The sequence below is a fragment of the Silene latifolia genome, chromosome 5, assembly GCF_048544455.1.
Source record: "Silene latifolia isolate original U9 population chromosome 5, ASM4854445v1, whole genome shotgun sequence".
NCBI classification, from domain to species: domain Eukaryota; kingdom Viridiplantae; phylum Streptophyta; class Magnoliopsida; order Caryophyllales; family Caryophyllaceae; genus Silene; species Silene latifolia.
The window spans coordinates 4186239-4213259 of NC_133530.1; the positions used below are offsets into that span (position 1 = coordinate 4186239).

The 27021-nt window shown below is 37.4% G+C and overlaps 3 protein-coding genes across 15 annotated transcripts; all 3 read right to left on the reverse strand.

The window, feature by feature from the left end:
* Positions 1–247: 247 nt before the first annotated feature.
* Positions 248–9716, reverse strand: LOC141656468 (protein ACCELERATED CELL DEATH 6-like). 10 transcript variants are annotated; one of them, XM_074463374.1, is made up of 10 exons: positions 9359–9716; positions 7869–8022; positions 7551–7648; positions 7286–7345; positions 7094–7170; positions 5336–5605; positions 4594–5175; positions 3547–4061; positions 934–1515; positions 248–629 (listed from the first exon to the last, which is right to left on the reverse strand). In XM_074463374.1, the coding sequence occupies exons 6-10, from the start codon at positions 5514–5516 to the stop codon at positions 573–575; spliced, it is 1917 nt and encodes a 638-aa protein (XP_074319475.1). In that variant the 5' UTR covers positions 5517–5605; positions 7094–7170; positions 7286–7345; positions 7551–7648; positions 7869–8022; positions 9359–9716; the 3' UTR covers positions 248–572. The 10 variants fall into 10 exon arrangements, with proteins under 10 accessions (XP_074319475.1, XP_074319473.1, XP_074319469.1 ...); XM_074463372.1 differs by having other exon boundaries at positions 5336–5855; XM_074463368.1 differs by having other exon boundaries at positions 5336–6005.
* A 405-nt stretch (positions 9717–10121) lies between these two features.
* Positions 10122–17022, reverse strand: LOC141656469 (protein ACCELERATED CELL DEATH 6-like). 4 transcript variants are annotated; one of them, XM_074463377.1, is made up of 8 exons: positions 16808–17022; positions 15928–16003; positions 15190–15277; positions 13394–13990; positions 12442–13026; positions 11561–12075; positions 10568–11149; positions 10122–10414 (listed from the first exon to the last, which is right to left on the reverse strand). In XM_074463377.1, the coding sequence occupies exons 4-8, from the start codon at positions 13974–13976 to the stop codon at positions 10370–10372; spliced, it is 2310 nt and encodes a 769-aa protein (XP_074319478.1). In that variant the 5' UTR covers positions 13977–13990; positions 15190–15277; positions 15928–16003; positions 16808–17022; the 3' UTR covers positions 10122–10369. The 4 variants fall into 4 exon arrangements, with proteins under 4 accessions (XP_074319478.1, XP_074319477.1, XP_074319479.1 ...); XM_074463376.1 differs by having other exon boundaries at positions 13394–14068; XM_074463378.1 differs by having other exon boundaries at positions 13394–13750; positions 16808–17020.
* A 1080-nt stretch (positions 17023–18102) lies between these two features.
* LOC141656471 (protein ACCELERATED CELL DEATH 6-like) lies at positions 18103–25659 on the reverse strand. Its single transcript, XM_074463379.1, has 5 exons — positions 24970–25659; positions 20644–21246; positions 19559–20073; positions 18893–19474; positions 18103–18352 (listed from the first exon to the last, which is right to left on the reverse strand). Exons 1-5 carry the CDS (start codon positions 25601–25603, stop codon positions 18296–18298), a joined length of 2391 nt encoding a protein of 796 aa, XP_074319480.1. The 5' UTR covers positions 25604–25659; the 3' UTR covers positions 18103–18295.
* Between the last annotated feature and the right edge of the window lie 1362 nt (positions 25660–27021).

Below are 27021 nucleotides of genomic sequence, written 5' to 3' on the forward strand. Positions count from 1 at the left end.
CTACAAAATATATATTTTATTAAATTTAAATAACGTGTCCTGTGTCCTAAATTTCATAGGATGCCGTGTCACGTGTCCGTGTCGTGTCCATGTCCGTTTTTGTGCTACCTAGGTCAGAACTCATAATGCATAGCCGATCATGAATGACTGAATGAATCGGCTCCATGAGGACCATGAAGTATCCGTGGTGGTGAAAAGACCTTCAATGACCGCTTACAAAGTAGAATGAAACGAAAGAAAAGAATCGGAAACATAATACATAGCCGATCTATACATAAATTGTGGAAACTATAAATCCAGAAAAAAATATACACAATACACACATACAAATATACAATAGATGACGGCTTACAATCATGGCCACAGAACAAACAGTTATATAAAATGTTCAAATACAAGAAACAATTGAGAAATCTACTCGTATGTATCCATCGACTAATCAGACCCGTTTGCTTTCGCCCAACATCGCAGGAAATAACAGAATAACTCAATAGTACTCGACGGTATTGAAATATGAAGAGGATCATAGTGACATCACACCAGCCAGTTCTATCTCGTTTCCGATTATGGATTCATCCATTTGTGGTAGGATTTCCATCTTGGTCGATATTTGTTGTAAGTGGTGCCCCCTGAAATTAGTGTAGGCATTATGTTATACACAGTATAAACAAAAGCGAACCAAGTAATCAATAATTTGCCATTTCAATTCCCTAGTACATTCACTAATAAAATGTGTCCCCAACTCGGAAATAACCTAAAATTTCCTACAGAAAATGACTCGGAAGTTACACAATCGGCCTGAGACCTTGAGTCACCCGTCCCATAATCATTGTTCTGAACTCCTAACATAACCTTATAACAATAAATACATCTGAAATGCTCAAACCTGTAATGATCCGACTCGAATGATGCTAAGAAAAACAGCTTACGTACCTCTTCCAAGGATGGGACATGATTATGTACTTTCCTGTTAGCTGAAGAAATTAACTTATCAAGCAGCTTATACAAGATAGTCCTGTTGGCTGAAATTGCGACAAAAGAGCACATCACAAACACAAGAATGGCTGCCCATAAGGACTTGGGTGCTATGACTGTATACACTCCTGTCATAAACGCGAGCAGAGTTCCATAGAGCGATTGCATAAGTATTAACACACTGCGATCAATGAGGAGGAGAGACTTGTCACTGTCACAAACCATAGACCAGATAAGGCAGAAGAGCACAAACATGGCACAACACATAGCGTATGTGTCGGCTAGGATGAACACTATGAATGCTGCCTTCCCGGATAATGTGGCAATTCCTGTATCATTGTTGAAGCCTCCTGGAAGCGTGAATCCTGCAGCGAATGTGAGGGTTGCAAGAAGGGCTGCTACAACTGACAATGTGCTTCGCATTTCTCCGGGAGAAGAGGCAGAGTTTTGGTTTGTAGCTCTTCCTAAATTGAAGTTAGTCGATTGAATGTATGTTGTCCTTAGCCGAGGATTTATACCACTTCGTTTGCACATTGCATCCTGCAGTAATTTTTACTGTTAGGCCATGTTTGGATGGAGTGATTTGGAGGGAAAGGACACTGGGGGATTTAAAATCCCTTGTTTGGATAACAAATAAGGGTGGAGAGACATGGAGGGGGAGGGATCCGTTTTCCCTCCTCCAAGGCAAATCAAAATCCCTCCACCGTAAGAAAGGTTTGGAGGAAAACTGTATCCAAACATCCACTTGGGAAAGGGCGAGGACGGGGAAGGAGGGAATGGGGAGTGGATGTTTGGATCAGGGTTACCAGTTTCGCAGTTCGTTCAATTCGCTTTCTTAATTCTAATTCGCGATTCGCTCAATTTAGCGAATTCAATTCGCTGGCGAATTACATTATTTTAAAATTCGTTAATTCGTCGAATCCAATTCGCAAAAGGATTATCCTTTTATATCAACAAAGCTAAAAAAAAATCATCTTCCTGTCAGAAATCAAAATCAAATTAAAGCTAAATCTACAAATCTACAATAGTGAATCAAATCATTGTGCTTGGCTTCAAAGTTCAAACTTCAAAATAACCAAGTATCTTGTCTATACTTCAATTTTTCTTGATTTTTTTTGGGTTTTTAGCATAATCATATAATTCGCTCATCTCAGCGAATAATTCACGAATTGGGACGAATTAAGATGAAAATGAATTGCGAATTAATTCGTTCGAATTAATTCGCAATTCGGAGGGGGGGCGAGCGAATTAGGTAACCCTGGTTTGGATACAATTTCCCTCCAAATCGCTCCTATTGTGGAGAGATTTTGGTTTGCCTTGGAGAAGGGAAAATGGATCCCTCCCCCTCCATTTACCTCCATCCTTATTTGTTTTGTTATCCAAACAAGAAATTTTAGATCTCTTACTCTCCCTCCCTTTCCTTTCCCTCCAAATCCCTCAATCCAAACATATCCTAGGGAGGGAGAGTAGGAGATTTAAAATTCTTTGTTTGGATAACAAATAAGGATGGAGAGAAATGGAGGGATCCATTTTTCCTCCTCCTCCAAGGCAAACCAAAATCTCTCCATCATAGGAAATATTTGGAGGAAAAATGTATCCAAACAACCTATGTTGCTCGGACTCTTCAAGATTACCTCGCGTACCCGTGTAGGACACTTGACACTCGGACATGGGCAGGACTTCGGACACTTCATTTTTAAACCAACAACATGATTTTTTCCCATAATATAGACGAATCCTACACTTGACACGCACCCGTGTCTTCTAACCGTGTCCGAGCAACATAGCAAACAACCACTTCCCAGTCTCCCTCCCCTTCTCTCCCCTCCCTTTCCATTCCCTCTATCCCCCTCCGCTCCCTTTCCCTCCTATTTTGCTATCTAAATAAGCCCTTAGAGTATAAAATAATATTGATTGTCACATCAACCACCACCTTAAGGACGTGTTTAGATACCAAAATAGGAGGGAAAGGGAGGAGAAGGGAAGGGGAGAAGGAATGAGGAGTGTATGTTTGTCTGGATACAATTTCCATCCAAATCTTTCCTATAGTAGAGGGATTTTAATTTGCCTTGGAGGAGATTAAATGGACCTCCAAATCCCTCCCCCTCCATTTCCCTTCACCCTTGTTTGTTATCCAAACAAGGGATTCAAAACCTCTATCTCCCTCCCTTTCCTTTCCTTCAAATCCCTCCATCCATCCACACTTAAAACCCAAAGGGCATTCGTGTGAGGGGATAATTATATGAGGATTATATAAGATTTTGGTTGGTCTCGCATGTAAGCTCGTCTCATAGAAAAGTCATAACTTTAACTTGAAGCATTACCATGTAGTTTACTATGATGGTTCAGTGAGACAGTAAGTCAATTTGCTTTGTTCTACGAAGAATCATATTCAAAAGACAATAAAAAGGCTTGTTGGCTTTGTTTGAAATGGGAAAATGATTCTAATTTAATTTTCATAATAGGTCATCAGGAATCAGTTGCTTTGTTTTTTTAACTAGTCTACGAGGTAAATCCGATTTTTCATGCATAAAAATAAGTCATAAACGTGTCTGGTAGAAGTTGACATACCCACTCACTGTCTTGATCGCACATCTCTACCAGCAAATCTATGGCAGTTTTACCCTTTTTATCCTGGATAGTTTTATCCACCCTATCAGTAGTTAGCAGTACTTCAGTTAACATTATGTTCTTGTAGACGATGGCAAGATGCAAAGGTGTTGCACCTTCGGAATCAACAACGTTTTTCATCTCTTCAATCATCGGAATTGATATAAACTCCTTGTACTCTCTGTAAGCTCCAAGTCTGATGAAGTGTAATGGGGTCTGTCTCAGTTCAAGGCACAGTTTCCTGAAGTCGGGACAGTGGCTAATGAAGGAATTAATGGCTGCTAAATGACCATTTACGCACGCAAAGGTCCAGGCATATGGTGAACTAGTGATTGAGGAAGGGTCTTTTTTCAGCAGCAATTCTACGAGCCAGGCTGTTCCAGCTTCTGATGCGGTATCAATAGGTCTCTTTCCATTTCCGTCAGGTTCATTGATGAGCCATGGTAGGTTATCCATTAACAAAATGGTTGTTCTCTCTGCAGAATCAAGTCCATTTTATTAGACGACATTGGCATTTTTCAAATATATATACATAAAGCACTATGCTATAGAGTATAGACTACCTAGAAATCCTAAAAATATTGGAAGATATATTCTGATCAGTACCCTAATAATTGTCCAGTTAGTCTTCCTTAGGACGGAGAAATCCGTCTTAATAATAAAACAAACGGGTCAAATATCATCCCACATGGGTATATAGGACAAATCTTTTGTTTTTCCCAATGTATTATGCTTTTGTCTTATTACTCCCACTGTTGAGCTTAAAACGGATATATCCGTCTTAAATGAGAATTTTCCATAATTGCATTTAACAGTTTAAACAGAGAATAATCTCGGCTAACCCCTAGTAAACTCTTTTATCCTGAATTCTTTGCAGGTTCTATAGGGTCTACGTAATGCATATGAGCAGGTGACACTGAAGTTTTCTACCATCCAATGGCGCTCTATCATTGTTCCTTGCAATTTACGGGCTATAAGAAATAAGACCAAAAGAGAAGTAAATGTTACCTGTACAATTTGAAGCAACATGCAGGACATTCTGACCTTTATCATTGTAACTTTTAAGCTTTAAAGTTGAAGGTTGAATAGACATTAACATCTTTTCTACTGCTCGATCGCATCCATGCAATACAGCATAATACAGAATACCCTTGGTTTCATATAAAACCAAATCCAAATCCAAGGACAAGAAGTAAAGTGCAAGTTCTTCATGTCGATTGATCAAGGCTCTCATTAGAGGTGTTTCTCCGTTAACATTTGCTTGTCTCCAAGGGCTCATCCGAAGAATCTCACCCTTTTCTTTCTCATACGCCTTGACATAAGCCTCTACGAGGAGCTGCACGACCTCGACCGTTTTCTCATTGAATAGCGTGGCTGCCTCATGTAAAGGGTTGTTTCCTTCAACATCGATCGCACATAGAAGGTCAATATAGTCTATTCTCCAAGCAGAGGTTGCTTCCAGGTCTCTGATTAGGTGGAATGGCCAAACGTGGCCTAACCTTACCCACAAATGAAGGAAGGTTAATCCGGTTTCATCAACTTTTTTTAGCATTTCAGGATGCTTCTCAAGTAGCAGTCTGCAAACTTCTTCTGTAAAGTACAATGCAACTCTGTTAGGTGATATTATTGTGCCAATGTACTTGGAGGTAATGTCCTAAATTTTAGGCAAATTTTGGGGGTGAAATTCATGAAGAACATGTCTTCTGGTCAACCATCTACTACAAATTTGCATTCACATGAGGAAACAAACCTGTGGAATTGGGTGCAAAATCAAGTGGCGTTAACCCAGCATCGCCACTAGTACTATAACCATGATCGGACTTCAATATTTTCCCAGCAACTTTAGGACACCGACATCGAACCGCCTCAAAAAGAGGGCTTGTTCCATAATCATTCACCGTATTACAAAGCACTTCCATATCCATAGACATTAATTCCAATGCACACTCCTCCTTTCCTTGTTCAAGCGCACTTTGTAAAGGCGTGCTCCTCTTTGAATCCAAGGCTAGCCACGGCTTTTCTGTGGACAAGTCCGAAGAGGAGGACGAAGGTGAGGACCGGTAGAAGTCGAGAAGGAGCTTAAGCATCTCGACATCACCTCGTATAGCTGCATAATGCACGGCGTTTACTCTGAACTCGTTGATATCTTGTTGTGAAATGAGGAAGTGTATGGCCAAAGGTGGTAACTTGTTGATTAATTCTCTTAAGAATTCTTGTTGTACACAGAACACCGCCACATGAATGATGTTGTAGTGGTGGTTCTTGTTGGCCTGTGATAGAGTGAAGAACTCCTCAAGGGGGTGAGTAGCAAGAGCTTGTCTAAGGTAATCCATGTTTCCATAACGAGCTGCTACGTGGATCAAAGGGGTCCCATCGTCGTTCATTTTTAGTCTTATTTGATTCGTGTATCGTACTTACCACTAAATTGATGGATAAGTTAAGTATCAGGTATGGTTAATTTTCTTGGAGTAAATCAACCAGAATCGGTAAATTATATAGAGGATATCAACTAGCATAATAATACAGAAATGACATGTCCTAAAACACTTTGTCAAATTGATGATGATAGTGTTGACTAGGCCCAACGGAACTAGAATTCAAAATCAAGGAACTATTTTATAAATAAAAGGTAAGAGTAATAGTGAGTTTAAGGAACAAAAGCAACCTTAGCTTGATAAAAATTGAAATTTCTATTTGTCAGATGGAGACGGGTCCTTAGATCCTTACCAAACCTACTCGTTCTGTCACTAATCGGCATGACACAATAAAGAGTGTTTCCGAGAAGTACCCTCAAGCCTCACTCCATCGTTAGCGTATACACGCTTGCAAGGTTAGTTTTTTTAATTTTGGAATGATAATATACACAGAAAAAGACATGAAATTTCCATTGATTTTAAGAGAAAAAACAAGGAAATAGCTACATTGTTCCAGACTTGGTCAAAAGCCAAAGGCCTATGGAAATTTTGTATGTCAACTTGCTAAAATTTACGTAGAGCCATTAGTTTGTGCATGAAAAAGTAGCGTAGTCGTAGTTTAGCTACGTAGATGTTACCTTCTTGCTTGTTTTTTTGGTACACCAGAAAATAAATAAAAACATTATATCCTCAACTCATTACTTTAGACCACAGGATGAAAATTGAAAACGTTTCAGCCATTAATATTCTATACAGAAATAAGACATTCATGAAAACAATCAACCTTCCAGAAATCCGCAAACATACCCCCCATATGCTGAAACAAAAAAATATAACCAGTGGCTCAAAGACTCCATCCAAGGTGGGTAATCAAAAAAATATTTAAGTTGCAAATTGGAGTGCATATAATGACAAAGACAGTTTTATCAAAACAGTCCGTCATTCATGACGTCAGTTTTTTCTAAAAAGGCTAGCTTGTAGAATTACTTGAATATATATACGATTACCTATCACCAGAACTTGACGAATAGATTGAAATCATACTCTTAAATACTTTATTCAAAACAATGACCGCAATTAGGTAAAAAGCTAACCTTTGGTGCCTTTATGGCTTTACGCTAATCGGCGACCTCTGGATGATAGCTCCGAATATTTCCATCTTCGCAACATGCTAGAATGGTGCTGAAACAAAATTTCATTTTTTCAGTACATTTCTACATCAAGAAATATGGCCTGTCAATAATCTATGAAAAAATACTGTCAAGGACTCAAGCTACTCAAATTACCTTCCATCAACAGACATAGTAGTTTGCCGAATATGGGACTTTGACTGAGGATGTGAGGGCCTGAAAAGTAACCAACGGAGTCACCTCAAATATTAAAAATAAAGAATCGCGCACATAGAGACTGATTGGAGTGATAGGGTAAGTCGGTCTAATTGTAGGACAAATTATAGGCTCAAGGTTTTGGGCGAGAAACATTTAAAACTGACTTGAAAACATCCAAAAACTCGTCTTGTCATACTATATGACGGTCACACCCAAAACGTACTTCGCAATGAGAACTGGAGGCCACATCATTGACGGCTACTAATGTGTTTAAACTTGAAGAATTCCAAGTTCTTCTGTATTCTTCTGTATATATAGATCCTGGTATGTAATACATTAAATAATAAGGATCGCACACATACATAGAGAGAGGCTATTGACTATTGAGTTATTATCCTTATAACCATTTAAAGATTTAATAGAGAATTGCTCAACTTTTACACCATTGATCATATGTGTTTCGAACTATTGAGTTATTAGCCTTACAATGCCAAGTAAAAGACTGCTAACTCAACATAATACTCCGTATTATAAAACATACCTTGCATATCTTCTCACTTGCAGCGTCAAGCACACGTATAATGCCATTGCTTCCTCCAGCGACAAGGAATGGTGTACGGTCAACTACACAACCCCAGTCGACAGTATAGAAAGACTCTTCTTTCTGATCCACACAACAGCCTTTGGCTTTACATCTTTACGACAGAATAAAAGGGAAGCATAAGTACATCTGTATTTTAATTTAACCAACACATAGAGTAAAGGCAAACAACCTTAGCTATGCCGGACACTGCTAAGGGAAGGGAATAGCTCTATGAATGTCATTCCCTAGCGAGTGCAATTCTTACGCCCCTTGACACTCGGCAGGGGATAGCTCTACAAATGCCATTCCCAAGCGAGTGAAATTCCCACGCCCCTTGACACTGGACAAGAGATAGCTCCACAAATGCCATTCCCTAGCGAGTGAAATTCCCACGCCCCTTGACACTGGACAGGAGATAGCTCTATAAATGCCATTCCCTAGCGAGTGAAATTCCTACGGCCCTTAAGATATAGGTGACACAAAAATTGACTAAACTCGCAATCTACACACGCTGTCCAGCTTGAGCAACATAATGGTCATTCAAAATTTTGGGTTTTGTCACATACTTTCACAAACCCCAATATTTAAGAGCTCGCTAAAGTAGTGGAAGAACCTACATTTGTTATTTAGACGAAACCACTCCAAACATTCCCCCTCTCTTCCTCCCTCTTTATGAACAAGTTCTCAGATAACTACACCAAAAGCCCAAAGTTATCGTTTTTACAAACCCAATGCCTTCACCAGTGGAAGAACTCGAGGACTTTGGTTCTTACCGAAAACCCCAAGAAACAAAAACATCCATTATTGATGTTCCAAAAGCTATACTAAAGTATACTCCCTCTGTCCCGGTCATTTGTTGTCCTTTTCCATATTGGGGGTGTCTGAGTGAGTTGTTGTACTTTCTATTTTAAGAATGAACTTGATGAACAATTTGATCTTTCACACTCAATTTGTTCCACTTGTCATTTAGTAATTGACCCCTTCCTCTTTCCTTGGTCTTTGTGCCAAAACCAAAGGACAACAATTGACAGGGACGGAGGGAGTACATGATATATCAATACCGAACATTACCTCAATGCCTCAAAAGCAACTCCCGACTAGACGGCTATGCCGGGGCAAATATACACATTCAAATAGGGTTTTATAACACCAATCAAAACCTATTACCCAAAATGTGACTACAATCAATGATCATCCAATCATCCAAATAGCAAATACATCACTAAAAATCACAACTTTAATTACAATTTCAACTGATTAACATACAACTCAAAACCCATTAATCCGTACACTTAATTATTGCCAAAGATGAATACTTTAATCCATTGAACCTCTTAATAATCACAGAAAAGCAATAATCAAAGTTCAAGCATGAGAACAATCAATTAACCTAAAAAATTAATTATTGAATTGATAAGTAAGAATGTGCAAAAGTGAATAAAAATTACCCTGCTAACCACGGTGGCGAAAACATTGTAGAAACGGTCAAACGGGAATCAATGAAGTTGAAAACGACGGCGTTTACCCTCAGTGAGACGATTGGCAACTTAGTAGTCTTTATTTTTGGGTGTATTTAGTGAACCCACCACTGGTATATGTAACTGTCGAAAACAAGACTGTCTTAATTTAAAATGACTCTCAAGATTAAAATAGATATGGAAATGAAAAGAAAGTTGGAAGATGTTTAAGCTAAGACGATCCTAAACAATATCAACTCACTTGAATTTAGATGTGAAGAACTTTACCACTTTAGATGCAATTCGAGTTAACATTTGCTTTGAATAAATTGGTTCTCGTGTTATTGATAATTTGATTTAGATTAACAATAAGTCTTCCTTGTGACGGGTATATCCGTCACAAGCTTGTGACGTCTCAAGTATCACCCACTTGGATAGATCTCAAGCTTGTATCATTAAAGGGTCACACATGAAAATTTGTGTTACATTAAAGGGTCACACATAACTGTTTATCTATCTAGAATAATCGAGTTAGAATTAATCTACTCTATTTGATAGGGGTAATCTAAGAATAAAAAAAAAGGTTCTCATCATTGTCCATTTTTACCATAAACTAAATCGTAATTTGGGGTATGGTTAATTTTACTTCGGATCGAGTAAATTTACTAGAATTAGTATATTTTATGGAGGATTAAGGATATCAACCAGCATAAATAATACAGAAATAAATGACATGTCCTAGGACACTTAGTCAAATTGATGACTATAGAACTATAGAAGAATAACTATTACAGTATGGATTGAACATGACAAAAATGCTATAACTTGGAATGAAGGGATTGTATTATGTGTTCAAATACAAGATAAAGTAAAAAAAACTATGTAGGGGAGTATCAAGTACGCGTTTACAGTATCACCCGATGGTATTGAAATATGAAATGATCGTGATGGCATAATACCCGTCAATACTATCTTGTTTCCGGTTGTGGATTCAGCCATTTGTCATTGGATTTTCATATCGGTATATGTATGTTGCAAGTGATGCCCCTGAAAAATATTGTAGGTAACAATTAATATACCTGAAACGACTAGTCGACTCGAACCTGTAATAAACTGACCCGAACCCAACCTCATTGAGCTGTTTTCCAAGTCATATGACCATATTTTTAACAAAACATTGCTAATAAGAACACTGCTTACCTCTTCCAAGGATCGGACATGGTTATGTACTTTCCTGTCAGCTGAAGGAATTAACTTATCAAGGAGCTTATACAAGACAGTCCTGTTGGCCGAAATCGCGACAAGAGAGCACATCACAAACACAAAAATGGCTGCCCATAAGGACTTGTGTGCTATGACTGTATATACTCCTGTCATAAACGCGAGCAGAGTTCCATACAATGATTGCATAAGTATCAGCACACTGCGATCAATGAGAAGGAGAGACTTATCACTGTCGCAAACCATAGACCAGATGAGGCAGAAGAGCACAAACATGGCGCAACACATAGCATATGTGTCGGCTAGGATGAACACTAAGAAGGCTGCTTTTCCGGATAATGTGGCAATTCCTGTATCATTGTTGAAGCCTCCTGGAAGCGTGAATCCTGCAGCGAATGTGAGGGTTGCAAGAAGGGCTGCTACTACTGATAATGTGCTTCGCATTTCTCCAGGAGAAGAGGCAGAGCTTTGGTACGTAGCTCTTCCTATATTGAGGTTAGTCGGTTGAATGTATGTTGTCCTTAACCGAGGGTTTATACCAACGCGTTTGCACATTGCATCCTGCAGTGATTTTTACGGAACACATATAAGACAAGTTAATATATGAGAAAAACTTATAAACCCTTTTACATTAATGACGATTATATAAGATTTTCTTGGTCGTACATGTAAAATCGTCTCCTATAATACTCCTAATTTAACTTGTAAAATTAACATGTAGCGTGAGTGCGTAATGTCCATGATTGAAGAGTTCAGTGAGTCAATTTGCTTTGATTTATATATTCAAAAGACAAAGCTGGGTAGTTGACTCTACATGAAACCGGAAAATGATACTGTTCTGAATTAATTTGCATAATGGGTCATCAGGAAACAGTCACTCGGTTTTTCCTAACACACGAGCAAGACTATGTGCAACCGATTTCTCATGAATAGGAGCTACCATATACGCCAGTTTGGTAGAAGTTGACGTACCCATTCACCATCTTGGTCGCATATCTCTACCAGCAAATCTATGGCAGTTTTACCCTTTTTATCCTGGATAGTTTTATCCACCCTATCAGTAGTTAGCAGTACTTCAGTTAACATTATGTTCTTGTAGCCTATGGCAAGATGCAAAGGTGTTGCACCTTCGGAATCAACAACGTTTTTCATCTCTTCAATCATCGGAATTGCTATAAACTCCTTGTACTCTCTGTAAGCTCTAAGTCTGATGTAATGTAATGGGGTGTCTCTCAGTTCAAGGCACAGTTTCCTGAAATCCGGACAGTGGCTAATGAAGGAATCAATGGCTGCTAAATGACCATTTGCGCACGCAAAGGTCCAGGCATATGGTGAACTAGTGATTGAGGAAGGGTCTTTTTTCAGAAGCAATTCTATGAGCCAGGCGGTTCCAGCTTCTGATGCGGTATCAATAGGTCTCTTTCCATTTTCATCAGGCTCGTTGATGAGCCATGGTAGTTTATCCATTAACAAAATGGTTGTTCTCTCTGCAGAATCAAGTCCATTTTATTAGATTGCATTGGCATTTTTCAAATATATATACATAAAGCACTATGTTATAGAGTATAGACTACCAAGAAATCCTAAAAATATTGGAAGATATTCTGATCAATAGTTCAATACCCTAATAATTGTCCTTTTAACGGTTTAAACTGAGAATATTCTCGGTTTAACCCCTAGTAAATTCTTATATCCTGAATTCTTTGCAGGTTCTATAGGGTCTACGTAATGCATATGAGAAGGTGAAACTGAAGTTTTCTACTATCCAACAGCGCTCTATCATTGTTTCTTTCTCATTTACCTTGCAATTTATGGGCTATAAGAAGTAAGAACAAAAGAAAAATAAATGTTACCTGTACAATTTGAAGCAGCATGCAGGACATTCTGGCCTTCAGGATTATAACTTTTAAGCCTTAATGTTGAAGGATCAATAGACATTAACATCTTTTCTACTGCTCGATCGGAGCCATACAATACAGCACAATACAGAATACCCCTGGTTTCATATAAAACCAAATCCAAATCCAAGGACAAGAAGTAAAGTGCAAGTTCCTCATGTCGACTGATCAAGGCTCTCATTAGAGGCGTTTCCCCATCAACATTTTCTTGTCTCCAAGGGCTCATCCGAAGAATCTCACCCTTTTCTTTCTCATACGCCTTGACATAAGCCTCTACGAGAAGCTGCACAATCTCGACTGATTTCTCATTGGATCCAGTGGCTGCCACATGTAAAGGGTTATAGTTTTTTTCATTCTCGACTGCACATAGAAGGTCGATGTAGTCTTTTCTCCAAGCAGAGGTTTCTTCTCGCTCTATGAGTAAGTGGAATGGCCAAACATGGCCTATCCTTACCCACAAATGAAGGATGTTTAATCCGGTTTCATCAACTTTTTTTAGCATTTCAGGATGCTTCTCAAGTAGCAGTCTGCAAACTTCTTCTGAAAAGTACAATGCAACTCTGTTAAGGTGATATTATTGGGCCAATGTACTTGGATGTAATATGTCATAAATTTTAGGCAAATTTTGGGGGTGTAAATGAACTAAACCAAGCCCTAATTAAGCTCGAAATCAACACATCTAGTGAATTTTGAGGTGCGGCTTCGGAAGCATAGAGCTTGAATCCAACACGAATTTGAACTCGGTTCAGTACATCTTTTTTATTTTTCGTATTTTTTTTTTTTTTTGAAAAATGAATACTATCAAGTTATTATAAGCTTGGGAGCTGAGACCTTTTAACAGTGGCTTAAAAATCATGAAGAACAAGTCTTCTCTAGTACAAATTTGCATTCACATGAGAAAACAAACCTGTGGAATTGGGTGCAAGATCAAGTGGAGTTAACTCATCATCACCACTAGTACTATAACCATGATCGGCCGTTAATATTTTCACGGCAACTTTAGGACACCGACATCGAACCGCCTCAAGAAGAGGGCTTGTCCCATTAGAATTCACCATATTACACAGCACTTCCATATCCATAGACATTATTTCCAATGCACACTCCTCCTTTCCTAGTTCAAGAGCACTTTGTAAAGGCGTGTTCCCCTTCGAATCCATGGCTAGCCACGGCTTTTCTATTGACAAGCCCGAAGAGGAGGGCGAGGGTGAGTCCCGGTAGAAGCCGAGGAGGAGCCTAAGAATCTCGACATCACCTCGTAAAGCTGCATAGTGCACGGAGTTTATCCTGAATTCGTTGATATCTTGTTGTGAAATGAGGGAGTGTACGATCGAAGGTGGTAACTTGGTGATTAATTCTCTTAAAAATTCTTGTTGTAGACAGAACACGGCCACGTGAATGATGTTGTAGTGGTGGCCGTTGTCGTCCGGAGACAGAGTGAGGAACTCCTCAAGGGGGTGAGTAGCAAGAGCTTGTCTAAGGTAATCCATGTTTCCATAACGAGCTGCTATGTGGATCAAAAGGGTCCCATCGTCGTTCATTTTTAGTCTTTATTTGATTTGTGTATCCTACTTACCATAAACTAAATTGATGGATATGTTAACTATGAGGTATGGTTGATTTTCTGGGAGTAAATTAACTAGAATCGGTAAATTATATAGAGGATATCAACTAGCATAATAATACAGAAATGCCATGTCCTAAAACACTTGGTCAAATTGATGATGATAGTGTTGACTAGGCCAAACGGAACTAGAATTCAAAACCAGGGAACTATTTTATAAATAAAAGATAGAGTAATAGTGAGTTAAGGAACAAAAGCAACCTTAGCTTGATAAAAATTGAAATTTCTATTGGTAAGATGGAGACGGGTCCTTAGATCCTTACCAAACCTACTCGTTCTGTCACTAATCGGCATGACACAATAAAGAGTGTTTCCGAGAAGTACCCTCAAGCCTCACTCCATCGTTAGCGTATACACGCTTGCAAGGTTAGTTTTTTTAATTTTGGAATGATAATATACACAGAAAAAGACATGAAATTTCCATAGATTTTAAGAGAAAAAACAAGGAAATAGCTACATTGTTCCAGACTTGGTCAAAAGCCAAAGGCCTATGGAAATCTTGTATGTCAACTTGCTAAAATTTACGTAGAGCCATTAGTTTGTGCATGAAAAAGTAGCGTAGTCGTAATTTGGCTACGTTAGATGTTACCTTCTTGCTTGTTTTTTTGGTACACCAGAAAATATTCTTGCTTGTTTTTTTGGTACACCAGAAAATAAATAAAAACATTATATCCTCAACTCATTACTTTAGACCACAGGATGAAAATTGAAAACGTTTCAGCCATTAATATTCTATACAGAAATAAGACATTCATGAAAACAATCAACCTTCCAGAAATCCGCAAACATACCCCCCATATGCTGAAACAAAAAAATATAACTAGTGGCTTAAAGACTCCATCCAAGGTGGGTAATCAAAAAAATATTTAAGTTGCAAATTGGAGTGCCATATAATGACAAAGACAGTTTTATCAAAACAGACCGTCATTCATGACATCAGTTTTTTCTTAAACGGCTAGCTTGTTGAATTACTTGAATATATATACAATTACCTATCACCAGAACTTGACGAATAGATTGAAATCATACTCTTAAATACTTTAATCAAAACAATGACCGAAATTAGGTAAAAAGCTAACCTTTTGTGCGTTTATGGCTTTACGCTAATCGGCGACCTCTGGATGATAGCTCCTAATATTTCCATCTTCGCAACATGCTAGATTGGTGCTGAAACAAAATTTCATTTTTTCAGTACATTTCTACATCAAGAAATATGGCCTGTCAATAATCTATGAAAAAATACTGTCAAGGACTCAAGCTACTTAAATTAGCTTCCATCAACTGACATAATAGTTTGCCAAATATAGGACTTTGATTGAGAATGTGAGAGCCTGAAAAGTAACCAACGGAGTCACCTCATATACACAGAGACTGATTGGAGTGATAGGGTAAGTCGGTCTAATGGTAGGACAAATTATAGGCTCAAGGTTTTGGGCGAGAAACATTTAAAACTGGCTTGAAAACATCCAAAAACTCGTCTTGTCATACCAAGTTCTTCTGTATTCTTCTGTATCATATATAGATCCTGGTATGTAATACATTAAATAAGGGTCGCACACATACATAGAGAGAGGTTATTGACTATTGAGTTATTATCCTTATAACCATTTAAAGAATAGAGAATTGCTCAATTTTTACACCATTGATCATTTGTGTTTCGAACTTTCGATAGTTTACCCGTCCAAAAGAAGATACATATCACATATGCAAGAATGAACGGTAAGTGATTCATTAATAATTGAGGAGGTTGGATTGCGCTCTACTGAACATAAACACATAAAACTGCAATTTCTCAAACCAAAAGAAAAGATCATTACCCTTGATTGACCAAATTTTAACTGTGTTGTCCATCTCACAGCTTGCAATTCGGTGTTCATCAGAAGGATGAAAATCCTGAGAAGATGAAAGGAATATCATCACGGCATGGACGACAGAATAGGAATAACTGACAAGCAGAAGAGTGAGCCAAGTAAAAAGCGACATCTCAAATCATCTTTTCAAAGACCCACCAGGCTCAATACTTCATTTTGATGACCCCCAGCTCCAGCATATATCAAAATACAAATTCCAGTATTAACAATCCACAACCGAACGAATTCATCCTGAAGACTATTAACATGAGTAGTAAACTTCATACATGTTCAAAAATCATGTTTTTATCACCTACTTACTTTGCTTCCTGACACTATGAGTTATGGATTCAAAGGCTGGGTTTTGATTTCATTAATTGAGTCCCCATGACCAACATAACTAAAGATTCACAGGAAACAATCGAAATACGGGTTCCGAAACAAAATGAACAATAGGAAAACTGAATAATACATCACTGATATTTATAACATTTTAGCTCAGATATTTATAACACCAATCAAACCCTACTACCCAAAATGTGAACTACAATCAATGATCATCCAATTACCCAAATTGGCCAAATACATCACTCAAGATCACAACTTTGAATACAATTTCACTCTAACTAACGATCAGCTCAAAACCCATTAATCCATACAATTAATTACTGCAAAAGATGAAAACTTTAATCAATTTAACCCCTCAATAATCACAACAAAGCAATAATCAATCATGGTAACAATCAATTAACCTCAAAAACTACAATTGAGCTAAAATAGGTAAGAACCCATGTTATTAAATTGATCAGTAAAACTATGCAAAAGACCAAAATTGAATAAGAGTTACCGTGTTACCACCGACGGTAGCGAAGACATTGTAACAAAGGGGAATCAATGAGGTTCAAAACGACGGCGTATGGAGGGCGTTTTCCCAGTAAGACGATTGGGAAGTACGGAGTATGAGACTGTCGAAAACAGGATTTGTTGAATGTAAAGTGTATCTTAACTTAAAACTAATTTGCGTTCTTACAAATTAAAACTAAAGCGGATATTCAACGGTTATGAATTTTTGAGTTTTCTAAGTTATATCTCTACCTTTTTAAAATTTTATGCTGTAACCCGAAACTATACATAGTTTATAGATTGTCTTTGTTAACGTAATTCGTTAGTTGATCGTAACCCGAAATTACTGCACTCATCCAGGCACCAATCACTCATTAAAACGTCCGTGCGCTATACTTATTAGCTCATCCAATTATCCACTAACTCGCTTAATAATCAATTAACATTTCCAAAAATGTACAATACTTTCATTATCGTTTTATACTTCTTTAGGTATTAAAGGTAATTTGTAATTGGTTAAAGTTATGCAATTGGTTAAAGTTAGTTTGTGATGATTATCATAAAAGAAGATGATATGATGTTAGTTAGTGAGATTTGATTAAAGAACAATTGTTGGAGAGCTAACGAGTGAACATAAAGTTGAAAGAGGTCCATTATATAGACAAAGTAAAGAATTTATGGATACATTGTAAAATACATATATATATATATATATATATATATAAAACATGGTATAACATAAAAAATGCAAAAACTCAAAAGTACATGCACCATAGAATTTCTCAAAACTTAGGAAAGCATAGAGGTCTTAAGCAAGAATAACTTAAAGTTCATGTAAGTTTAGATGACAAAGAACTTTACCACTTCAGATGCAATTAAGTTAAGGATTGTATTTGAAATTGCTCTAATTTATGTTATGGGATTAGGTTTGTTGTGTATACATAAATTGTGTTTTTGGTGTTTTGACGGCGAATTTTATTTAGATTATGCAATGTTGAGTGTAAGTTGTAAGTTATAACGGTTTGTTTATCTAAAATATTCGGATAAGAATTGGATTGATTTAGTATTAGAAATCTGAGATAATAGAATGTGAATATGTGATGATAAGTAGGTCTATGTTCATACCCAAAGCAAGTTATCTAGATTTGTTAGGTTTGTTTTGAATGAAGTGTTTCTAGTTTTATTGATGATTTAAATTAGGTTAAAGTGTAACACATACTAACTGTTTAGTGTTTATCTATCTAGAATATTCAAAGTAGAACCAATTTGTTTATTTAATAACGGAAATCTGCATACTAACTGAGGAGAAAATAATGATTTTACTTGTGGAAAAGGAATCTAAAATAAGTAAATACATGTCTATATATTATTTTCATTTGCCTTTTGCCTTACATAACGTAAAATAATATTGTCATCGGTGATTGTGGAAATGTGAAGATGATCAAGGTGGCATAACACCAGTTGTGCTGCATCTCTCGATCTGGATATGGGTTCAACCATTTATCGTAGGATCTTCATTTTGATAGTTATATGTTGTAAGTGGCGTCCCCTGAAAATAGTAGGCATCATGTCATATATATACATAGTAAAACAAAAACAAAGAAGCAAAACAAACAATTTTCTATTACGGACTAGAAAATAATCTAAAATGAGTAATTTTAAAAACCGACCATATTAGCCCAACCCAAAACAACTCGAAAATTACTAAATTGACTCGACTCATAATCAAAGTTCCACACTCGAACATAACTTAATAACCACAAATAACATCGTCTCCAGGTTTGCAATAGATCATACAACCAAGTTATATTTTATCGAGCTTATGTGTAATTTTTTTGAGCTTTCAAAGTTAATTTTTTTTATGTTTAAATGAGTGAGTTCAGAAATTTTATGGTATAGATCGACTTCTTTAAAGCAGAACTCGAAAACTTTATTGTATAACTCGGGTTCTAGAGCATATAACTGGGTACAACTGGTGTAGGATCTATTAACTGCTGAATAACCATAGACCTAAAATGGCTCGAACCTGTAATGGTGGACCCGAACATAACCTAATCAAATACGGAGTATGCTACTTAAAGCACCTGACCTCTTCCAAAGATCGGGACTGGTTTACTATCTTCCTGTCAGCTGAAGGGATTAACTTATCAAGCAACTTATACAAGATGGTTTTGTTGGCGGAAATCGCTACAAGAGAGCACATGACAAACACAAGAATGGCTACCCAGAAGGACTTGTATGCTATGACCGTGTACACTCCAGTCATAAACGCGACCAGGGTTCCATAGAGCGATTGCATAAGTATCAGCACACTGCGATCAATGAGGACGACAGACTTGTCACTGTCGCAAACCATAGACCACATGAGGCAGAATAGCACCAACATGGCACAACACATGGCATATGTGTCTGCCAAGATGAACACTATGAAGGGTGCCTTGTGGGATAATATGGCATTTCCGGTATCACTGTTGAAGCCTCCTGGAAGCGTGAACCCTGCAGCAAATGTGAGGGTTGCAAGAAGGGCTGCTACTACTGATAATGTGCTTCGCATTTCTCCAGGAGAAGATGCAGAGCTCTGGTTTGTAGCTCTTCCTAAGTTGAGGTTCATTGGTTGAATGTATGTTGTCCTTAACCGAGGGTTTACACCAATGCGTTTACACATTTCGTCCTGCAATAATTAGATGACGATTTATATAAGATTTTGGGTGGTCAAGTTGTAATATCGTCTCATAGAAGAAGTTGGCTGGCATACCCAATCAGCATCTTGGTCGCATATCTCTACCAGCAAAGCAATGGCAGTTTTACCGTTCTTATCCTTGATGCTTCGATGCACCCCATCAGTAGTTAACAGTACTTCAGTAAAGATTATGTCCTTGCATTCTATGGCGCGATGCAAAGGTGTTGCACCGTCAATATCAACAATGTTTTTCATTTCTTCAATCAACGGAATTGCTATGAAGTCCTTGTATTCTTTGTAAGCTCTGAATTTGATGTGGTGCAATGGAGTGTCTCTCAGTCCAAGGCAAAGCTTCCTGAAGTCCGCGCAATGGTTGATGAAGGCATCAATGGCCGCCAAGTGACCATTTTTACATGCATAAGTCCAAGCATGCGGTGCACTAGTGATTGAGGAAGGGTCTTTTTTCAGCAGCATTTCTATGAGCCACGCGGTTCCAACTTCTGATGCGGTGTCAAGAGGTCTCTTTCCATTGTTGTCCGGCTCGTTGATCAGCCATGGTAGTTTATCCAATAACATATTGGCTGCTCTCTCTGTAAAATCGGTCAAGTCTAGTTACGAAACTTTTCTTTAACGATTTAGTTACGCTTACGAAGACTCGAAGAGTCGATTTGCTTCATGAAAAGTAGAGGTGGCAATCATTGACGCGACCCATTTAAGTAATTGGGATGACACGGACACAACACGAAACTTAAATGGGTCGGGTTAGGGTTGAACTCTTTTAACACGAACCGGCCGACACGAATAACCCATTTATTTAAAACTGTCATAATCTATTTGGATTTAATCAATAACCCAACCAAACAATTTTAAAAAAAACATTTTCATTTATCATTTTTAGGATAGTAGGCAATATATTTTATTAGTTTATTGGGTTAAACGGGTTAAACGAGTTAAAAATGACCTGTTAAAATATAAATAGGTTAAATAGGTCGGATTGGGTTATAGAAAAATTAAATGGGTTGGGTTAGGATTGAGACAAATGACCCGTTTATGTAATTGGGTCGGGTTAAGATTGGGGTAGTGACCCGTTTAAATTGATACGGACACAAACACGACACGACCTGATCTGTTTGCGAGGTCTAATGAAAAGTAAATGCTACCTTTACAATTGGAAGCAACGTGCAGGACATTCTGGCCATGATCATCCTCCTGCTTTACAAGTTCAGTTTTTCTTCTGAAAGACGAAGGATCAATAGACGTTAAAATCTTTTCGACTACTCGATCACATCCATAAGACACGGCACAATACAGTGTACTCCTGGATGCATATAAAACCAAACTCTCCGAATCCAAGGACAAGAAGTAAAGTGCAAGTTCTTGTTGTCGACTGACTAAGGCCCTCGTTAGAGGCGTTTCTCCAAGTACACTTTCTCGTATCCAAGGGCTTACGCGAACTAAATCTCCCCTTTCTAGCTCGTACGCCTTCTTGTAAGCCTCTACTAGGAGCTGCACAATATCGACTGATTTCTCATTGGATCCAGTGGCTGCCACATGTAAAGGGTTATAGTTTCTGTCATTCTCGACTGCACATAGAAGGTCGATATAGTCTTTTCTCCAAGCAGAGGTTGTTGCCCGCTCTATGAGTAGGTGGAATGGCCAAACATGGCCTACCATTACCCACACATGGAGCATGGTTACTCCGTTTCCGTCGACTTTTTTCAACATTTCAGGGTGCTTATCAAGCAGCAGTCTGCAAACTTCTTCTGCAGATTTTTTTAATACAACTCAGTTAGGAGCTTTCAACCCGTCTTATATTATTTTGTACCTGCGTTACCCCGACTCTCTGACACGGGTGTTGACGTGTCGTGTCTGACAGGTGTCCAGTGTCGGATACTACTATTTTGTACGGAATTTTCAATTTTTTAGTCTAAAATGAAGTTTCGAAGTATCGTGTCGGACACGCGACACGATCGCTAAGTGAAGTGTTGGAGTAACATAGTTTTGTACTAAATTGGGTTTTAAATAGAGAAAATGGTTGATTACCAGCCTTATATAATTTTTTTTTGAAAATATCCAAAATTTTACTTCTGATGAGAAATTACAGCCAAAACTTTAGCTCCGGTGGATAATTGACTCTAAATTGAATTTTTATCACTTAAGTTCATCTTTTATGACCGAAATGCCCTTACCTTCCTCCTTTCTATTCCCTTAATCTTCATCTCCTTCATGTGATTTTGACAACTTCTTCATCTCTCTAATTCCTCATCAAAGTTCAACAATATTCCTAATTAATCATTCTAATTCAATTCAACATTATTTCCATTTGCTCCTTTTTTATACGAAATTGAATTCTACCCTATTTCCATTTTATATGAAATTTAATTTTACCTTATTTACATTATTCATCTCTCTTTTATACCTTCTAAATCAATTTTCGCCAAATTGAAATTAATTAGGGTTCTTTAGAGTAAGAAGCCCCTACAAATTCATACCAATATCTAATACAACCACATGCATTAAAAAGAAATTTAAGATCAAAACCTGAATTGGGGAATTTGACCAAACCCTAAAAATTCGATTCAATCAATTGAAAAACAACAAATTGGGGAAAACCCAGAAATTTGCAGTGACATTCAACAACAACAAATTGAAGATAAAATTAAAGCAAACAAAGGTGTATGAATCCTTATTCCGCAGCCTTTTTTTGACAATGGAGAATGAATTACGGTAGAGGAATGAATTACAGTACAAATTACCGAGTAATTTGGGGATAATTTTAGAGATAAATGTTGAGGAAGATGGGTTTAGATAGGTTTAGATTAAATGAGAGGTAATAAGTGAAAGAAATGAGTGGTAAATTGATATCATCTGCCCGCAAGGGTGGAGTCTAGTGGTTAAAACTTGGGTGAAATTCCCAGGAGACTCAGGTTCAAGCCTCCCCAAGAGCAAAATCTTGTGGAGCATTCTTGGCCTGAGTCCATGCCTAATAGACTTCGAGTCTGTCACCCTCGGGTGGTTTGCAGGCTATCACGTACACTCGCGGGTTTACCCAGTGCGCACCGAAGGTAAGTAGGCAAACAATTAAGCAAGTGCATTTCGGTAAAAAAGTTATATAAGGGAGTACTTTTAAAAAACTGGATTTTGAACGAGAGATTTTTAATTTACTCAAAGTTTAACTATTGTTTTTGCTCTTAGAGGATTAGAGCACCCACATTGAAGAGAATACACCATCCTCTTAGGACTCTCTCTCATCTAAGAGGATGTCCTCTTCAATGTGGATACATCCTCTTAGTGTTCTCTTTGAAGAGGAAGAGGAAGACATCCTCTATTTATGGAGTATGTCCTTGTTTTGGCCCTTGTGCCATATAAGAGAGAAAAAGTGTGATAGGGTCCTACTTTAAAGGTGGAAATGAGAGGAACACAACATCCTCTTTAATGTGGAGAAAAAGAGAGAAAGAGGATGAAAAATTGAAAAATGTGATAAAAAATAAGAGAAAACATTATATCCAATGAAAAAATTAGAAAAAATAAAGAAGAGAAAGAAGACCTCATTTTCAATGTGAATGCTCTTAGGAAATTATCGAAGATAGAATATTGTGTGACTAGGAGAGCTATGTGTTTGGGATATATAGACTGTCCATTCTAATAACGGCCCTTATTATCGGCCTAAGTCGGCTGATATGCTGGTCAACTAATGTTCTAGGCTCCACCAAAATGGAATTTTCTGGCAAATTGGGGTTCTTTACAAATAAATTTGTGGTTTAAGGTCGGTTTCAAACTAACTTGGGTCAATGAGTCCACGTTATTACTTGTATTTTTTTCGTGTTTTTATATGAAGTCGCTAGGATAGTTAGCGGTTTTAGTCGTTCTTATTTTTCAAAACATACTGCAAGTATTAAAAAACGTAAAAGAATAAGCGGCTAATGCCCTTCATAGTTTCTTGAACATCCTGTAAGTGCTAGCAAAATGTTGAAAATGTGGGAAGTCGCCTATAACTTCAGCGGCTTGCATGGTGTTATTTTTTTTTTGTTAATTTTTTTTTAATCTACTAGTCTTATGGAATGTTATGAAAATAGTAAAGCCATTAACTATCCCAGCGGCTTTATATAAAAATATAAAAAAAAAATATAAAAAAAAAATAGAAGTGATGACTTCACTCATTGGCCCAAATTAGTTTGAAACCGATCCCAAATCCCAAATTAATTTGTAAAAGAACCCTAATTTGCCAAAAAAATCACCAAAATGTATGCAATTTAAATAAACTAGCATTTCAATTAATAGTTAACAATTGTTACTACCTCTGTCCCGATCGATTCTTTATAATTTCCTTTGATGGATATCGTCATTCCTTAAACCATTTATCTCTTTTTTCACTGGTCTTATGCTAAAACCTAACATAAAAAATGATCGGGACAGAAAGTATACAAGAGTGCCTTATTAGTAAGAATAAACCCATAGCAACAAGCCTAATATAGGCCGTATATTAGTAATTATGGCGATTTTGTGTGCTAGGGATCGAACTCGTAACTCGTAAGACCGAGAGACTACAAGAGTGCCTTATTAGTAAGAATAAACCCATAGCAACAAGCCTAATATACTCCGTATATTAGTAATTATGGCGATTTTGTGTGCTAGGGATCGAACTCGTGACTCGTAAGACCGAGGGACACGTTTGATCCTGTTAAATCATGCAAATGGGCCTGGGCCTTACCCGAATGAAGGAGGAGAGACGGACCACTTAACAACACAATGGAGGTTCCATCCTAAAACCAATTGACAATAGGAGGAGTAGCCCCCTTGGTTATAAAGTGGTACAATCTCTCTTTCTCCTTCAATGTGGGACACTCACATGTGGGTTAATATGAGATTCTTCACAGATCCCGTAGAGATATTTGACTAGAAGTCAGCCTAGACTTCGAGTCAATGGGATATTTGTTCAAAATAGACCTATATTAACTTAAAGACAAAGATTTGAAGTACATTCTCAAATTTGGAATTTTTGATCAACCTCCATAGTTTTCTGGTTTCTTTTTATTAATCTTTCGATGAACAAAAATAACATACATATGCTACTTAAATAGATATGGTTTTCTTAACGGACAAGACAACTAACCTAATTAAAAATAATAAAAAAATCTTAAACTTAATCTAACAACTCATAAAATAACTAATTCCGATATAATGACCAGCCTTTATTTATCTAAACTACTCCCTATAATTAATTCGATCCCTATATACTGAATTATTAATCATCAGCATTTGTATCAATTACCAAAACTTAAATTTTATTTTGACAGCATAACATTTCATAAAATAACATGTTAGATAGTAATAAGTTCTCAAAATAAAATCAAAGTTCCATTAACACAAACATCGTCATTTATCGAGCCAATTTTTATAAGACCTTTCTTACCATAAGAATATAAGACCGTCTTATATTAGAATTCTTATTTGGTACAAAATCGTGTTCATATGAGAAAACAAACCTGTGCAATTAGGTGCAAGATCGAGTGGAGTTAACCCATCGTCACCACTAGTACTATAAACATGACCGGATGTTAATATTTTCACAGCAACCTTGGGACACCGACGTCGAACCGCCTCAACAAGAGGGCTCGTCCCTCTATCATTCACCATATTACAAAGCACTTCCATATCCATAGACATTATTTCCAACGCACATTCCTCCTTTCCTTGTGTAATAGCCCTTAGTAAAGGCGTACTCCCTTGCGAATCCACAGCTAGCCACGGCTTCTCTGTCGACACTTCAACAGTAGACGAGGAAGAGGGTGAGGATCGGTAGAAGTCGAGGAAAAGCTTAAGAATATCGACATCACCCCTTGACGCCACGTAATGCAGGGCGTTTACTTTGGATTCACTGGTGTCTTGTTGTGAAATGAGGAAGTGTATGGCCGAAGCTGGTAATTTATTGAGTAATTCTCTTATGAATTCTTGCTGTAAACACAATATCGCAACGTGGATGATATTGAGGTAGCCGCCGTCAGTCGGGCATAGAGTGAAGAACTCCTGGATGGGTTGAGTGGCAAGAGCTTGTCTAAGGTAAACCATGTCTCCGACACGGGCCGCTTTGTGGAGCAAATAGCTCTCACCATTGTTCATTTTTTTGGTCTTGTTTGATTTGTGTATCCTACTTGATAAAAACTAACTCTATATAAATGACATCTCCTAAACACTTGAAATTTTTTTAGCAGAAATTAATTGTTTAAAAAGAGTACACTGATTTTAAATTTAAAACAGATCAAATAAAATATATGAGATAAAAGTAAAATATCTAAAAATTAGCAAGGAAACAAAAAAAAATCTCTAATCTATTAAGTCAACTAGGAGTATTATTTTTGAGTATTATTTTGAGACCAAACATATTAACCAAACATATCTAAAATATCTAATTTTTTTCCGCTCGGATTGGTTCGAGTTATTCTGAGTTCGCGCTAAATCAGCGTGGATTATATTGATCGGGTCAACTCATATTGGTGAACAAATGATTGTCAACCAAGGCAGCTAAACCATCATCACCACTAGACAGTAGACACCCTAGTTCTATAACAATGACCGGCGGAGTCCAGACGTTAAGATTTTCGCAGCAACTTTCGGATAAGGACACCGAATTGTCTCAAAAAGTGAGCTATGTTACATCAGTTGATCTCTCTTGTTACGGAGGAAATGTTACCATTTTATGATAAAAAATCATCCGAGAATTACATTTAATTTTTCAAAAAGAATTACATTTTATCACAAAATAATCACATTTCTCCGTAACATGCTTGTGACGAGTCACAAATAAGAATTTGTGCGGTTAGACTATACCTTAATAACTACGGAGTATAGTTTATTTAGTCAATATTCTAGATTGTTCCGTTCCCATATTTTTGTCATATATGAAGGAAGCTCATTCCGTAATCAATCTTGTTGACTTGATACAAAGCTTATAGAGAATATGCAATGTGAACACTTCAATTACAATATTGTTGACTTGATACAAAGCTTATAGAGAATATGCAATGTGAACACTTCAATTACAATATTGTTGACCCGAGGTCTTGTGTTCGAGCCCGAGAATACAGCAGTATTAAAACTTATGTTGGAGAGCTTTACTGCTTTAATGGTCCTACCCGACTCGAATCCGGACCATTAAAAAGAAATTCAGTGGGTCCCTCACCTCCATCGTGTGAGAAGTCTCTCAATAACGCTATTGAGAGACCGTCTCTCCGAAGTTTTTGTGATTTAGTTTTAGATGATAATTTTATGTTTAAAGAATATGTAGGTATATTAATTGTAGTTTTAAGTGAAAGTAATTAAGATGAATGTCAATTTGGTGTTATTTAAACCATTATTAAACTAGTTCATTGTCGGATTGAAAAAATATCGGGTCACGAGCCGAGTCGGGTCGGGTCGGTTCAGGTTGGAAAAAATAAGGCTGGTACAGTTATCGGTACGAGCCGGTTTGGTTTCGGTTTACCCAATTTTCGGGTTTTATAAGGTCGGGTTTCGGGCGGGCCAGATCAGGTTACTCGAGT